The sequence below is a fragment of the Pelodiscus sinensis genome, chromosome 21 (assembly GCF_049634645.1).
Source record: "Pelodiscus sinensis isolate JC-2024 chromosome 21, ASM4963464v1, whole genome shotgun sequence".
In the NCBI taxonomy this organism is placed as follows: Eukaryota; Metazoa; Chordata; order Testudines; family Trionychidae; genus Pelodiscus; species Pelodiscus sinensis.
Genome location: NC_134731.1, coordinates 3,641,576 through 3,658,263, shown reverse-complemented (window position 1 = coordinate 3,658,263; position 16,688 = coordinate 3,641,576). Strand labels below are relative to the sequence as shown.

Below are 16,688 nucleotides of genomic sequence, written 5' to 3'. Positions count from 1 at the left end.
TAAAAGTTGTCAGGTGGCACTCAATCAGAAGAATTGGAGGGGTAGGAAGCTGGTGGGTATAAATCATGTAACTTGTGTCCTTTTAAACTGAAATCTAGATAGTGAGACTGTTAAATTCTTTTATTGTGTAAAATCAAGAAACCACAGTACAAATAGCAGTGTACTTCTCTACAGTAAACAAAAATAAGGCCTATCTGTAAAGCTATTAAGATATTTTTCCACCACAGTATGTGTAATTTAAATGTCAAATTCCTTTTGGATTTTTTATATTACTGAATAAGGTAAAAAACTGTATAAAAAGATTGATGGGTAGCGGAGTTAGTCTGTAACAGGAAAAATTTAAACAACTAGTCTAGTAGCACCTTAAATACTAACACAACATGTAGATTATATCATGAGCTTTCATGGTGCAACCCACTTTACATCTACATGCTTTGTGTGACTATTTGTTGTTTAAGGTTTTTTCCTGTATAAAGAGAGGCATCTAGTGGCATGTAGAGATATGGAGTGGAACACTTTGAGCTGCATTTATCAAGTTTATAAAATTCATTGAACTCAGATCCTATATAGCACTGCAGTAATAACCTAGTATACAACTTCTCTCCACTGCTCTAGTTATTTTTAAACTAGTGTGAAGACAGTTGAAGAGGTTATATAGTGTCATCTAAAACTAGTTATACAAACTTAATTTTCAGATTTCATCTTCTTGAACTAATTAAAGCTAGCCTATATAATGCCTTTAAAGTGTTAATGTGGTTCACTGATGGGTTTAAAACCCACTTAAGAGCAGCTTCTGCAGAAAAAATTCCTACAACCCCTTAGTTTGGCCATGGTGAAGGATTGCTTATAGTTTGCCTACCACAGGTCAGAAATAGGAATTTTGGTACAATAGACATTGGCAAGCTCATTGTGCATATTTCTACTTAATACAAGATTTAAATATGTCTTCCCCCTACAAAACAGACCAGCTGCCCTTTCTATTTGAAAAGACTTTACAAAATGTGCAGTGAGGAAGTGGAACCATGTCTCCTGTATGTTCACCAAAGACAAAGCCTTCCATCCCTTTCCCAATTACAGTATATTTTTAAAGCTTATACCCTAGAGTTGCAATAGTTATGGCATGTTAAAGCTGGCGTTTGTTCCCTAGTATTCTGTGAAGCAGCCATCACTGTTTCTTGTATAGAGGCACTTTGCAATTGTAGTGTCTTGAAATTTGTTACTAAATCCCAGTTTCCATTATTACATTTAAGCATTAACTGCTCATTCAAATGTCCCTCTTATGACAAGCTGTTTGGTGAAGGGGTCTAAAATCTTGTAGTGAACACTTCAGAACAAAAGACTAGCCTTCAACCCGACAGACTATTTACCTCTTACCAGCATGTGATGCAAAGGGTAGTGGAGCATTTTCCATACTGAACTTGAACGATCAAGGAACTAGTCACTAACCTTTTTTAATCCCAATAAAACACTGCCTCCTCTCCCCTTGGTGGTAATTATTTGCTCCTTTGCAGAAGGAGCTAAGTTTTCAATGCTCAGCAATAGGGAACTTTTGCCCTATAAAAAAAATCATCTCCCACTAATTGACTTTTTTCACAATTTCTTCCCTCAAGTATCTAGTCTTTTGCCTCTTTTCTTCATGTAATTGCTATCTTCTCCTGCCACTGGCATGGTAAAGCTTTGAGCACAGAGGGTGCTGTTCTATGCAGTGTACATCTTGCTGCTGAAAGGGCTAGAGTTGACTATTCTCAGTTTAGGGTTGAAGCAGTGCATGTTTACCTTGGGCAGTACGAGTGTTTACAAATAACTCCAGTTTAGTATTTGTTTCCTTATAACAAGGGAGTGTCACCCTATAGTGTTGTCCTTCCCCCTACTTGTTGCATAATTAGGACATCATGGACTGCTGCACAGCCTTCTGGAGGGAGTGTCTGGTCACCAGGAGCCGTACCACTTCTTCATTCCTCTTTGTCAGTCTCTTCCTCGCTTGGTCATGGGTTACCATTGTCATGTCCCACCCGTTCACCTACAATAGAAGTTTTATCAGGAAACCATTATTGTCAATGGAACTAGCCTTGGTAAGGTGACTAGCAATCTGGGACCTCGCACACTGCCTTGGCACCACCGGACTGGGTGAATGTTAAGTTTGCTTCAGAGATGCACTAGACAATTCAAGAGCTGCTAGTATGACAGGCATACCGGCAGGAGCCTTGGTGCTGCCTGGAGCAAGTGAGTACGCGAGAAGACTCCTCTTACACAAAGCCTGAACATGCCACTGAAGCACTTAAAGATGTGGAGAAGGCACAGATAAGTGAGTGGAAACACAGATCGCTGCTGTACACATGATGAATAGCACCTGCTTACTTCACTGTCACATGGATGCTGAGGTTACCCAAGGAAAAAACTGTTCGTTCATTTCTGCTGTTTCAGGGGAATTCCCTCATTGCAAAACTAAGGGGGGCTGTGGTGGAGGATGCTCTTCCTGGAGCTGGTCCGTTTTAAGAAGTTACACAGTAATTGGGCCCCAGCCAGTATCAGCATCACCTCATAGCCCAGTGGTGGTTTATTCAAGAAGGATCCTGAAGTCATTGTAGACAGCTCTCTGCTCCTGCACACTGAATGGATGTTTTCAAGCAAAAAAGTAAATAGAATGTTGAGAATCATTAAGAAAGAGATAAGAAAATATAGTGCCTATATATAAATTCAGGGTATGTCCAGCTTGAATATTGCATGTACCTGTGGTCACCTCATTGCAAAAGATACTGGAAAAGGTTCAGTAAAGGGCAACAAATAAGAGTATCAAATGTATGATGAGAGATTAAGATTGGGATTTTTTAACTCAGATGGACTAAGGGGGGATATAACAAGTCTAGAAAATCATGACGTGGAGAAAGTAAATGAAGTCTTATTTACTCTATAACAATGTTTCTCAGCCAGTGGTACAAGTACCCTTAGGAGTACTCAAGAGAAGGCTAGGGGCTAGGTCAACACAACTGAAATTTGGAGAAAACTGAATTTTTATTTTGAGTTTTACAGCGCATTATTATTTTTGTACTTTTTACACCCAAAAATGTCATCGCCCGCCTGGCTACAATTAATCTGTTTAAACAAATGCATTGCAATGATAGAAAAAAATTCTCTCTAAAAACCGTAGGTACTGGGGGGGTACTTATTTTTTAAAGGGGTACTTTATAAAAAAAAAGTTGAGAAACACTGCTCTAACATAAGAACTGGGGGGCTCAAATGAAATTAAATAGGCATAAAGTTTAAAAACAAAAGGACACTTCTTCACACAGGCTACATCTAGACTGGCAAGATTTAGCGCAAATACTCTAAATGAAAGAGTTTTTGTGTTAGAGAGTATCTATACTGGCATGTGCATTTGCGCAAAAGCATCCGTGCCAGTGTAGACGCTCTGCTGCGCAAGAAAGCTCTGATGGCCATTTTAGCCATCTGGCTTTCTTGCGCAAGAAATTGATGTTACCTGTCTACACTGGCCTCTTGCGCAAGAACACTTGTGCAAGAGGCCTTATCCCTGAGCGGGAGCGTCAGAGTATTTGCACAAGAAGCACTGATTTCATACAGTAGAACGTCAGTGTTCTTGCGCAAATACTCGCGGCCAGTGTAGACAGGTGGCAAGATTGCGCTAAATCTTGCCAATGTGTAGACAGCCACAATGTATAGTCAACCCGTAGAATTTTGCCAGAGGATGTTGTGAAAGCCAATCCTATAACCAGGGCTCAACAAATCACGTAATCTACTCGCCCATGGTGAGTAGATTACAAGCCGGCACAGCCAGCGCCGCGCGATCTGCGCATGCGCAGCTCACAGAACTACGCAGCTGGCGAGCGGGACTCGCCGCCGTGTGGTGAGCCCTGCCTATAACAGTTCAACAAAGCCCTAGATAAATGCACAAAGCACAGGTCCAGCAGTGATTATTAGCAGGGCTCACCAAGCAGCAGCGAGCCCCACTAGCCAGCCGCGTGGTTCTGCATATGCATAGATCGCTCTGCGCCAGCTCTTCCGGGGTATAATGTACTCGCCACGGGCACGTAGATTACATTGTTTGTCGAGCCCTGGGTATTAGGCAGGGATGGTGCCCCTAGCTTCTGTTTGGCAGAAGCTGGGATTGGGTAACAAGGGGTGAATCTTTTGATTACCCATTCTCTTCAGTCTCCCTCAAGCACCTGGCAGTGGCTACTGTCAGAAGACAGAACATTGAGCTAGCTGGATCTTTGGTCTGACGCAGTATGGCCATTCCTATGTCACCCCTGGGATAACTGTCATGGAAAGCTACTTCTCCTCTCAGAACAGTCAAGCAATAGTGGCTTGCTGTTCAAATCCTACCTCATCAGGTAATGGAGGAAAGTGACCCAGGCTCACCTCTCTCCCAGCTGAGTACCCTAACAGAGCTAAGTCTTATAAGGGAGGCCAGTTGGTCCTTGGCTGTCCTGTGCCCCTGAGTAGGCCTACCAGACTGTTCTACAGGGAATTTCCGAGCCTGCTCCCATTACTGACAACATGAGTGTTTTGAGGGCAAAGAGCTGAAACACTGAGGTACACTCACTTATCAAAGATGATCTGATAGTCTAGGACAGTGCAATCAAGAGGGAGATGGCAAACTCCAAATACAGACCTGAACAGATCTTGAAGTCTTCTATTTACTTATTTTCTCTGGAGTGTGGACCTTTATACAAAATTGGTATCCAGTCTACCAAGAAGCTATGTCTCTACCTGTTTGTTTTTACATATTAGGACCATCTCTTTGACTTCACAGAGAGGCCTGAGCTAATAAAGAACCCAGAATAGCTGAATCAAGTAGCCCTTACTCAGTATTACTAGCAAGGTTTCAAGATATATAACCAACTGCCTTTATTTTCCAGTTTAGTCAACAGCTATGTCTTACAGGTGGTTTTTATTGTATTGGGGAATGAAACAACCCATCTCTAGATCATGTGGCTGAGTTTGGTAAGAAGAATAAAGCAGAACCTGAACTGGGAATTATACTACAGTATCTTCAAGTGTCCCATCAGCACCAGAGGGGTGCTAGCTAGCATGGAACATCTTGATCCTAACATGATGGTGCAAGCACCTGCCCCAGCAGCCAGCCTCCCCTTTGTGCAGTATAGCTGTGAGAGTATCTGTGCAACAAGGAGATGTCAATGCTGCAGGGAAAATCTATGACACACAGTTGTGACAACAAATGAGCATTGAACAGATTCTGAGGGGCAGCAGAACGGTTTCAACAGTGACTTTGAGAGTAAACATAGCTCAAAGGGGCATTGCATTAGGTATCTACTCAGAGGTACTCTCACAATAGATTTGGTTCTGTGTGCAACATACAGCTTCCAGATAAAGGGAGCACGTAAGATTGTTTTCAAATGAAAGCCACATCACAAACATGGTTTTTATATTTACTTAGACAACGAGCACAGATCTCTGGATCTGAAACCCACTGGCATGTAGGAGCAGGTGCTATCTATCCCAAGGAGACAAGCAAACTTAAACTGGGCAACAAAGCTGCTTGTTAATTTATTCTCTTTAAAAGATATTCTTAAGATGAATCATTTTTGTCGTTCAGCAGTAACTGAGGAGCATTTTTTGTGCTTGCTAGCAAGCCACAATAGAGATAAGTATAGCCCTAAGGTTCAGCTATACAGCAGGGCTAAAGTCAAATTAAGTTATACAACTTGAGCTATGTCAATTGTGTAGTTTAAGTCGAAATAGCTTAATTCGGCTTTTGGTGATGTCTACACAGCAGGAAGTCGAAGGAAGAACCCTCTTCCTTTGACTTCCCTTACTCCTTGTAAAATGAGAGTTACAGTAGTTAGACTAAGAAGTTCTCTAGCTCAACGTTATTTCAAAATAAAGGCTGGCAGTATAGATGCACACTGTTATTTTGGAATGACATCAGTTATTCAGAAATAACGCTGCTGTGTAGACACACCCTAAATGACTTGTCCCTTAGGCATCTAAAGAAGTTTAACTTCTACCACAATGCAATTGGAGGGAGGGCACCAATAGCAGTAAAATTATACTAGAGATCGTTTCCTTCAAACCAATGAAATCTAGAGTTCATATTCATAAGAAATTCGAGACATTGTACAGTCCAGCTACTGTAACCTTATTGTTATTAGTAGACACACTGCCATCACATTGAGAGGCCTTAAGATGATATCGTTATATCATGTGCTTGTTTAGCTTTATCTCCAGCTGAGCAGATATTAAAAAAAAAAGTTTAAAAAATAAGGAATAGGAGTCATTTACATAACTTCGAAAATAGACAACTTCTACAAATGAGGGCAACATATTGTGAGGTATTACACAGTACAAACAAGCTCATACTATCACGTGACTATAGATACCTGCTTTAACTGAAGGTAAAAAAAAAGTACAAGAAAATGCCTAACACAAACACACACACCAGAAGTTATATTTCCACACTCATATCATTAATTGCATTTAAAAGCTCTGCCAATTATGGTAAAAGTAGACTTGGATTTTGAAGTTACAGCCCTTTTTGTGATTTTATGATGTTTGCAAAGTTTTATAACAAAGTTTTATGGATTCCCATAAAATTAAACATTGCGATATAAAAAAAAATCAAAAAAACAAAACCCTCACAAAGAGGGTTGCATCTACATCTACCCTGGAGAGGGCTGCCGTGTATGTGCCTAACGTGGTAGCAATGACATTTTATGCCTGCTGGATTACCCTTAGTAACTAGAATGGATCATGGTAGGCCACTATTAAATCCCAGCCCCACAAAGGCATGCCGAAGGAAAAGAACATACATGAATCTGCTTCCTTGTGATCTGCCTCCAGTTCTGGTATTGCAGAATGGTTGTCAGGCTCTACTTTCACAAGAGTTAACAACTATTCAAGCCCATGTGCTCAGTTGTGACTTACATCTAGTTTATCTGCAGTGCCATGCTGCTCACCCTGAAGCACAGTCACTCCGTTCTCCTGTAGGGGGCACTCGTGTTGGCAGTTACAGCCTCTTGTCTAGAGATAGGGAAGCTTTTCCAGACAGATTCCCACGTCCATTCATAGGAGAAGGCAGTGAGCTTTTATACATTTCCTTGGGTAGAATATACCGCAGCGGGACAAGCAGCAGGTGAAATAGTCCAGAATGGAGCAAATGGCTGGGATTCACCATGCCCCGACCTCCACCCCAGCTATGAAGGGGCCTGGAAAGCAGTGCTGCTTAGGGGCACTTCTGGGCTGGGACTGTCCTGCATTGTCTGCTTCCAGGTATTCCAGAATGTTCATCTTCTGGTCTTTGAATTTACCTGCATTATCTTGTCTCCAACCTGGAGTCCTGCAACTTCTGCTGGGCCTCCTTCTGTCACCCTTGTTACATAGATGCCCTGTAGAAGTCACATTTTAGATTATTCTAGTTGCAACTGTTACAGAGGCACACAAGGCAATAACCTTTATTTAGCAGCATCTTATGAATGGATTTCATTTAAAAACCAGTCTGATACTAAAGAGCAGATGAGTTACATGACAGCCCAAATGCAGCAGCAGTGCATATTAGCTACATGTACTAACTGGGAAGGGGGTATTAAATGGGCTAATCTGACTGCGGGAGGACCAGGCATAAGCCTACAAAAAGTGAGGTTACAGCCCTGCTTGTGATTTTATGAATTTAAGGGGAGATGAGGGTAGGGATGTAATCGTGTAGTTGAATAACTGAGTAACTGACAAGCAAAATCTTATAGGTTGATGCTATAGACTACACGCATTTCCACCACCACCACCACCACCACCAGAAAATGTGTTAGCAGGCTGGCCAGCAGCTTGGCTCAGTCCCGGCTTGCACTAGGTTCGGACCTACCCCTGCTGCAGCTCCGCATTTAAAGTGTATTAGAAGGCAGATGGGCAGTCATCCCAGCTCAGTTCTGGCTCACACCAGGTCTGGGACCTCAAACCCACCCTGAACAGGGGCTGCTGACACTCCAAACTGCTGCCTCTGTATCAGAGGCAGCAGCACAGGGCAACAGGCAGCCCAGTTCACAAGGGGAGCTGGTTTTCAAACAGGGTCCCTCACAGACCAGCACCCTAGAGGCAGCACTGCAGTGGGAGTGGGACTGGAGTGCACTGGCTGCCAGTTCCACCCCCAGGGACTGTAGAATTGTCGAGTAATCAATAAGAATTCATATTTAACATCCCTAGCTGAGGGCACTCAGTCTTACCAGAAGGGTGGGGGGGGGGGACGGTCTGAATTATGTAAGTTCAAAAAGAAGCTGACCTTGTCAGTTTTATCTTCAGAGAAAGGATTCTGAGCAGGGTCCTGATCAATTCCACCTCCAATACTGAATCCAAGAATCAGATTTTCACCTTGCCGGAGTTTATGGATTTCAACTCTTTGCTGAAAAAGATGGAAGGAAAAAGTGCAGGAGTCACATTCCTTCCCCAACTCCAGACAGAGTAGAGTAAATGTTAACTTTGTTACCTGTAACTCTCTCTGAGCACAGTACAACAGATTTGGTTCAGTGTGCAATGTACAGCTTCCAGATAAAGGGAGAACATAAGAGAGTTTACAAATGAAGGCCACAACACAAGTGCGGTTTTTATATTTGCTTAGGCAATGAGCAGGGAACTCTGGATCTGAAACCTACTGATGAATGGGAACATTTGCTGTCTATCCCAAAGAGACAAGCAAACTTAACTTGGGCAACAAAACTGTCTGTGTTAAACTTTAAAACTGAATCAATTATTAGGATGCCCTGCCCTTCAGCAGTAACTGAGAAGCATCTTTTGTCCTTGTTAGCAAGCCACAACAGAAATAAGCATCTCCAATCATATCCCTAAATGACTAGCCACTTAGGCATCTAAAGAAGTTTAATCTCTACAACCACAATGGAAATGAAGGGAGGGAGGGATTTTAAAACGTTGTATGAGTAACAGCAGAGGAACTCTTAGTAAGGAAGTCTTACCCAGAACCTTGTCCAGCAAGGGCCTCTTCAGTCTTTCCTCTTGAATTAAGCCCAGATTCTCTCCTCCTCCCACCCCGCCCCGGCTACAAACTGCTCTACCAAACCAATATTTGTGCACTCTGCTGCGTGACCTACTTTCACCAAAATTATTAGATTTATCATATATGTCACCAGGAAGCCTGGTTTAAGTGTGATTTTTAATTTGAAGTGAGTTGCTCTGCAATCTTCACCAAGGAAAGTAGTTCACATGTTAGCACATTTTAATTTCATAGACTCAAGTGTGACCAACTATTGTTACTATGCCTTTTAATACCTGTAATAATAGAAATCAATAATAAAATCAAACTCAAGGACTGAATTCTCAAAAGTTTGCTTAGTGTCTAATTTTTCACAAGGAATATCTCTAGTTAAGCACGAAGCATTTTAAATCTACTTCACAAGTCTAGAATAGCTTAAGAAGATGCTAGTCCAACCTTTTAAAGACCACCATGTAGCCCTGTATAGAGGAGGACATAACGGTCAATAATGCCCCATGCTATCGGATTGACACTTTATACTGTACTGAGATTAGAAACTGTTAGAAACTGTTATATCCCCTGCTCAGGGGCATATTCTGCCATGCGAGATATTCTAAAATCTCCTCCAGGTACATATTGGATATGGTAACTAGCTTTCCCTTCCGACAGTAATTCCTGGAAAGAAAGCATGGGGGTAGGGGTGTAATTAGAGGCTACATGAAAGATATTTCAAGTCTCTAAATTTTCTTCCCTCAGGTTTGCCTTTTTCCATTCATCAGAATGCTTCCTTGCTCAAGTTAGCTCATTTGTCATACAAGAGGGAGGTGTCTGTAACTTAGCCAAGTAAACAGTCTCATTTTAACTGAAGAGTAAGACTCCACATGAGCTCATTGGAAATACTGACAACTTCCACAGACAAACTACAAATTTGCAGCCGAGCATACAAAAAGTCAGACAAGGAACAGACTCCAGGCTGGCAGCCAAACAAGCGGATGGCAGCAGCTTTGATATCGTTTTATGTCATCTTCCACACTGGAATTGGCTCAGAGGCAGGTTGTTGAGAACAAGGCTCAAAGGAACAGCATGCAGTCACATGGCATTTTTATTGAGTATGTGTCTGGGATGGGTATTTTAAGGCACCACAATGTAAGCCAAACAAGGACATTCTTGGTTTTTATTAACTATAGCTGAGATTCCAATCAAGAAAACCTATGTTCCTTGAACAGCATGATGTGCAGGGGTTTTACCCACAGGAAAAGTGGCTCATTGTAATTCTGAGCCATTATCTTCTATCCCAGAAAGCACCTTAACAGAAGGCAACATCTGGCAAGCTAAACAGTGAGCACTTTCCATCAAAATCACAATGGTTTTCAAAGAAAAATACTGTTAGAGAGGTCGGACATCTGAGAAGTCCTCTGATAAGTGGCAAGTTGATTATGCGTCTTAATCAAAGCACAACACATACCATGATCCCAGTTTGGGCTCAGGCTGCCTGGCATGGCAGGAGATGTCAGAAGTCTGACTTCATTTGACAATCACTTGGCTGGACAGATAGTGCTCACCACATGGATATGCGGCAAGTTTTCACCTCTACACTTACAGGGTACATTTTCCCAGACTATTTTGTAGTCACCATATAGCCTCTAGTTCTTTGTTCTTATATGACTTTAGGCCTTTTGCAAAAAAAAGGGAGGAGGGCGGGGGAGTTGTTTCTCACTTTTCCGTTTTCTCATCCCTTCAATATAGCTACTGAAAAGTAGCATGCATGCCTACAATCCTATACTCATCCGAAAGGTAACCATAAGCAACTCGTGGACACAGCATAATCCATTAGCTCATGACCGGAGAGACAGGACAGGGAGCTTCTGTTCCCTATTCTACCACTGACCCTGGGCAAGTCAGAGCACATCATACTCCAGTTTTCCTGAGTGTCCAGAAGGGTTAGCGACCGTACAATAGTTCTGTACAAAAGTGGTAAGAAAAATGGAATAGCCGAAAACATACCGTATTTAAACACACAAAGGGGGAGCTAAGTCATGCCATCCCTTCAGACCCGCACAACGAAAAGGTGCAATTTTCACCCCCCCCCCCCCTCTGATTCGTTTGCCTCGGGGCAGATGTTTCAAATTCTGTTTTACCCCCGTAGCAGGGTGCGCGGGGCAGGTGCATCAAGGCGGGGGGGGGGGGTTGCAGTGACAAGACGCAGAACTAGAGGGGTCGGGGAGGGCGGGGGCGCTGGGGGGGCTCTGCGGGGGAGGGGGCTCCAAGAAGAGGCATTTATCGGGGGCGGACACGAGCGGGTTTCCCCGCGGAGAGAAGGGGCTTGGCCCCGGGCAGAGGGGGGCCCGCGGGCAGGACCCCCCCGACGGTCGCGCTGGACGGACTGACGGAGACAGGCCGACCCGCGGGGGGGGGGCTGCTTTGCTGGCAGCAGAGCGCGGGGGGGGGGGGACAGTCCCCCGCCCCCTTGCCCCCTCCCGCTGGTACCGGCGGCGGAACACGCCCCCCCCCCCCCCCGGGCGCCCTGAGGAGAGAGCCGAGCCCCGCCCTCAGCCCCGCGAGCCGAGCCCAGCGCGGACCGACCGGCCGCCCCTCCCCCACTCACCACCACGGCGGTGACCGGCTGCCCCGGGATGTACGACATGGCCCCGCCGGCAGCTCGCGCCCCACTCGCCAACAAAAGCGCCCGGCGGCCCCGCTAATCGGGGGCGGCGCCTCAGGCCGTGGGAGCGGGCGGCGCATGCGCAGCCGCAGCGACACCTGGGCTGGGCGGGGGTGGAGGGAGCGGCGCGCGCGGCGTTTCCCGGCAGCCTCGGTTCCAAGATGGCGGCCGGTAGCGACGGGTGAGCGGCGGCGGTTACCTCAGGGCGGGAGGTTAGTGACCCCCCCCCCCCTCCCCGCTGTGGGGCCTGGCGCTTCTCGGGCCCCAGCCGGAGCCTGCCCCCCAGGCCGCCCGCCCCTAGGGCGCTGCCGGGGGGGGGGAGAGAAACTTCCAAATCCCGCCCCGCCCGACGGGTCTCAGACGTTATCCCCGTGGGGAGGGCTCCCCCCGCCCAACGCGGCCTTCCCACGGACCGCCAGCCAGCCGTGGGCACCACGTGGGGGCGGGGGGGGAGCAGAGTGGGGGGGGTGCAGGAGATCGGGGGGGGGCTGCTTGCCTGGTTCGGTGCCTCCTGCCACTCTCAGGCACCCGCCCCTGCTGCTCCCATTGACTGTGATTCGGCCAATGGGAGCACTGGGGAAAGCCCCCAGCCAGGGAAAGGGGGAGCAGCAGCGCACAGAGCTGCGTCCTTCCCTCGCCAGCCAGCACTGGTGTGCCAGCCTTGTGGGGGTGGAGTAACAGTTCCCCACTGCAGGGGGGTAGTGAGCCCCAACTCCGAGACCCACCTGCAAGATAATGACAGACCACACTGACATATGGATTTAAATCTTTTATTGGTACTTTGTAAAACGTGATTACAGTTTAACCGATTTTTCTTTTGCAGAAAAGCTACATTTGGGGAGTAAAGTGCTTGACCAAATCCCTTTTGTTCTGATTGCAATCAACCTCAGGTAATTACATTGTGAGGCCCTCCAGATTTCTCAGAAGCTTCAGTTAAGCACAACGCATTTTGCTTTCAGTCCTGAGCTCTTACACAGTGTTGCTGTTGAAGAGCTGTCATGTTTTATCCTAACATTCATGTATTACGCTGTGGAAGAGAGTGTTTAGAATTATACCTATTTCAAGGGACCATTCAAAGTGAAGTGGCCGGTAAGCATTCAGTGCTCTAGAAGAAATCTATTCCATGCTGGTATAAGCATGTGTAGGATCCATGGTGGTTTCCTATACTAGCAAAGGATATACCTCTTCTAGAGCACTGAATGCTGACAAGCCCGGTATCTAGTTATTTTGAGTGGAGAAAGGGTTCTTTAAAGCACTCTGAAATCATTGTTTGAAAAAGGCTATAGAATTGCCAGTGTTTTAATGCAGTGTGCAAATTACATGAAGCTAATTGGGTCCTGTAGTGTTTAGATACTTCCTCCTTGGATTTAATTACAACCTCAGAATTTAGGTAGATAAGTAGAAGTGGCTAGAAATGTGAATGGTTAACCACATGTAACCATTTAGAGGGGCACTCCAGCCCAGGGGAATGGTCCTCATTTGGGAAGGCTCTGCCTGGCTGGAGCATTGCAATAGGGGCAGGCCCAGAGCAGCCTCCACCCCTGTTTAAGCCATTAACCAGTTAGACATAATGTTTAACCCATTAACTCAGGTTCTCAAACTTTGTGATACTGCGACCCTCCCCCCTTAAGTTGCTTTCAACCCCCCAGGGGGGTCAGGACCCACAGTTTGAGAAATGTGGGGTTAACTGATTAAACAGGATTTTACATCCTTAGAGGCAGCATTGTTGAACAGAATGATAGAAATGTAAATGTAAATAAGAAATTTTACTCAAACTCTTATTAATGATACAAAATGGAGGATGTGAAAAAGTTTGCTATTAGAACTACATGGATGAGGAAAATGCCATATAGAGCTAAGTAACCTCATTATAAATTGGGCTTGCACATCTTATACTGGAAGGATACATTCTATTTTTTCAGACTTAATAAAGCTGGCCTAAATTTTTCTTCTTGTAACAAATTTATGTGCTGTAGCCATACAGTAGTGAGATTGGTTCAGTTTTGTTTATATATGTGGTGCAAATGACAGTAAAGGGCTCTAAGTAGAGACAATCTTACCTGATTAAATCAAGTTAATTTTATATTTGCATAGAATTGAAGAGTAAACTACATTATTTATTTGAATGTTTTAGTAACTCTTTAAATACCAGCAGTTATAACAGCTAGTAGATATGTGACTAGTTCCTTAATTTATTGTAGTTATTCAAAGACCACCACTTATTTTTAATAAGAGATAACTGGGAATACAGTGTTTTTTTTCCCCCAAAGGGCATGAAAAATATTCTGCTGAATGCATTGATGTAAGGCCTGACATTACCATATGTTGAAAAGATTATAGGAACTATCAGTTTACTGATGGTGATTTGTGCTAAGGTCATCAATTTCCAAGTAGCAGTGCATTTTTCATTATTTCAGTTCCTGTTGTTAGTTATTGACAGGAGGGAAAAGAATGGTTCCATCCCATCATCCTAAGTAAAATGAAATAAAACTGACTTAGTACAGTAGTTTTTTCTCTCCTTTGACCTAGTCTTGTTGGGAGAAAAAGATCCTTGACTCCAAACCGGAGCAATGGCTACAATGGTGGCCAAGCGAGAAGGACCTCAGTTCATCAGCGAAGGAGCAGTCCGAGGGAATGCAGCCATTCTGGATTATTGCAGGACGTCAGTTTCTGCCTTGTCAGGAGCAACAGCAGGAATTCTTGGTCTGACTGGTTTACATGGCTTTATCTTCTACTTCTTGGCTTCTGTCCTTCTCTCCATGCTTTTGGTATTGAAAGCTGGACGGCGGTGGAATAAGTACTTTAAATCCCGAAGGCCACTTTTCACTGGGGGGCTTATCGGTGGCCTCTTCACATATGTTCTCTTCTGGACCTTCCTCTATGGCATGGTGCATGTCTACTAAAATAGTAACCACTTCAACTGCAGTGGTTTTAAAAGAAATAGGACTGTTGCCAAAAACTCATCTAAACAACTATGCCAGCTTTTTACGTTGTTGTTCACTGCTTGTATTCTTAAGGCTGTCAGTAACTTATGTCTGAGTACAAAGTTCTGTAGTATTTGTCTAATTACATGTAAAATGTCTTATGAAAGAGTCACTTAAATTCTCATATACATATAAATAGCCTATCACTGGCAAGGTGGCATTTTCCACCTTTATTACAACTGTATCAATCATTCTTGGCTGACTGTGTTCCTTTTACATTCTGCATCTGTAATATCAGAAACAGCTCTATTTTATTTGTGTTCCTACTATGTTACTGTTTGCACCAGCATACAAGCATTGGTAAAGAGTATATTTAACCATAAGCTTAATGCAACAAAACCTGAAAGGAAATAGACACAAAAATGGTTTCACAGTAATATATAATTAAAGGTACATGAAACTCTGGACAGAAGTATCTTATTTGTCTGGCTCATAAGTGCTGTGATCCTTCACATTGGGTACAGTCCATTTTACAAAAGGAAATTAAAGTTAATAAAACATTTCAGTCTCTTCCATGCATTGACTTTGCAAAGCATACATTTTAGTGGTAGATATCAAAGGCAATAAGTAGCACCATCATGAATCACTGTTCTGGGGTTTTAGCAGTTTGCACAATACTTTCCAATGAAATATTATACTATCCCAAAGGCAACCACAGTATCCTAGGAATCTGTCAGTTATATCTAATGTGAACAACCTACTGCCAGACATTTGAAATAGACTCACTATTCATATTTCCCTAAACATCCAATGCATTCATTTTCTGCAGGACAGACTAAGCTGTAAACTGCAGCTTTCAGCTACAGGATGGACCTTACAGTCCCTCACCAGTTTTTTTTTTTTAAGTGAGTATATCGTCTCTACGCTTGTATGGTGACAGGGCTCTAAAGCATACTTTCTATATATAGCAGTTTTTTCCATACAAAGAGAAAGTCAGATCAATAGCATTTTTACAGTTCACCTATTCTGAAGCATAAATTACTAACCAGTGGCATGGAACATTCACTGTAAAACATTCTCACTTATGCTTTAAAATGCCTTTTTTTAAAGTATTCTATCCATTTTTAAACTTCATTTAATAGTGAAACAAACTAGTTATATAGGAAAGAGGGAGACTGATGATACTATAGTCTGCCATGCTATATATTTACAATGAATTTACATTTGGTCACCTGCAAAATAACATGGTCTAGTTATTTCTGTCAGAACTGTTTTTCAGTATTGAGTCATGCATCTTTTAAACGTGAGCACTTTAGTTATGCTTAGATGGGCATCTTATTAAGAGATGTGTATTGTTCAAAAGCTGTGTGTTTTTAAAACAAAATGCATTACAGTCAGTCCCCGGGTTACGTACAAGATAGGGACTATAGGTTTGTTCTTAAGTTGAATCTGTATGTAAGTCGGAACTGGCATCCAGATTCAGCCGCTGCTGAAACTGACCAGCGGCTGACTACAGCAAGCCCGAGGCAGAGTTGCTGTGCCCTGGGCTTCGTGGAATCAGCCGCTGATCAGTTTCAGCAGCTGCTGACTTGGAGACGCCTGGGGCAGAGCAGCTGGGGTGCTGCTGGGTTGGTCCAGTAGCGCCCAGAGCAGCGCTGCAGGACCAACTGGCAGTGCCCCAGCTGCTCTACCACAGGAGTCCGGAGAAAAGCCTGGTCTGCTGGGAGGGGGGGGGGCACTAGTTGCGCCCCCCCCCCCCCCGCAGACCAAGATGCGGGTGGCAGACCGAGACGTACCACGGTCCCGCCGCCCGGGTCCTCCGCGGCTTTGCTCCGTGTCTCCCTGGTCTGCTGGAGACAGCAGACCAGGGAGACGGGGAGCAAAGACAGCCGCGGCGTGTCTGGGCTTTCCCGCTGCCCGCGTGCTCCGCGGCTTTGCTCAGCATCTCCCTGGTCTGCTGGGGGGCTTACATAAGTCGGATCCACGTAACTCGGGGACTGCCTGTACTTAAAAAGAGGAAATGGCATGTGTATGGTTAATCACCATTATCTAAAATAATACAACTTACAAAAGACATAACATTGTCCTAAAATAGACAAATTCCGTTGCTATATATTAACTCCAAGAAAAATATCAGACTCTGAAAAAT

The 16,688-nt window shown here is 44.2% G+C and overlaps 2 protein-coding genes across 3 annotated transcripts; one reads left to right on the top strand and one right to left on the bottom strand.

The window, feature by feature from the left end:
- Positions 1-105: 105 nt before the first annotated feature.
- TAX1BP3 (Tax1 binding protein 3) lies at positions 106-11,698 on the bottom strand. The gene is made up of 4 exons (XM_075904631.1): positions 11,559-11,698; positions 8,249-8,368; positions 7,287-7,364; positions 106-2,020 (listed from the first exon to the last, which is right to left on the bottom strand). The coding sequence occupies exons 1-4, from the start codon at positions 11,595-11,597 to the stop codon at positions 1,883-1,885; spliced, it is 375 nt and encodes a 124-aa protein (XP_075760746.1). The 5' UTR covers positions 11,598-11,698; the 3' UTR covers positions 106-1,882.
- Positions 11,699-11,703: 5 nt separating this feature from the next.
- EMC6 (ER membrane protein complex subunit 6) lies at positions 11,704-15,011 on the top strand. Of its 2 annotated transcripts, none has more exons than XM_075904632.1 (3): positions 11,704-11,827; positions 12,439-12,505; positions 14,145-15,011. In XM_075904632.1, the coding sequence occupies exon 3, from the start codon at positions 14,186-14,188 to the stop codon at positions 14,516-14,518; it is 333 nt and encodes a 110-aa protein (XP_075760747.1). In that variant the 5' UTR covers positions 11,704-11,827; positions 12,439-12,505; positions 14,145-14,185; the 3' UTR covers positions 14,519-15,011. The 2 variants fall into 2 exon arrangements, with proteins under 2 accessions (XP_075760747.1, XP_075760748.1); XM_075904633.1 differs by having other exon boundaries at positions 11,724-11,796.
- The last annotated feature ends 1,677 nt before the right edge of the window (positions 15,012-16,688 follow it).

What these genes read in the sequence shown, in the direction of transcription:
- EMC6 (XM_075904632.1), top strand. Translation starts at nt 14,186, where the DNA reads ATGGCTACAATGGTGGCCAAGCGAGAAGGACCTCAGTTCATCAGCGAA.
- TAX1BP3 (XM_075904631.1), bottom strand. Translation starts at nt 11,597, where the DNA reads ATGTCGTACATCCCGGGGCAGCCGGTCACCGCCGTGGTG. An exon ending in AGCCGGTCACCGCCGTGGTG is followed by an intron (nt 8,369 to 11,558) that starts GTGAGTGGGGGA and finishes CATCTTTTTCAG; the next exon opens with CAAAGAGTTGAAATCCATAA. An exon ending in TTGGAGACAAGATAATGCAG is followed by an intron (nt 2,021 to 7,286) that starts GTAAATTCAAAG and finishes CTTCTATTGTAG; the next exon opens with GTGAACGGGTGGGACATGAC.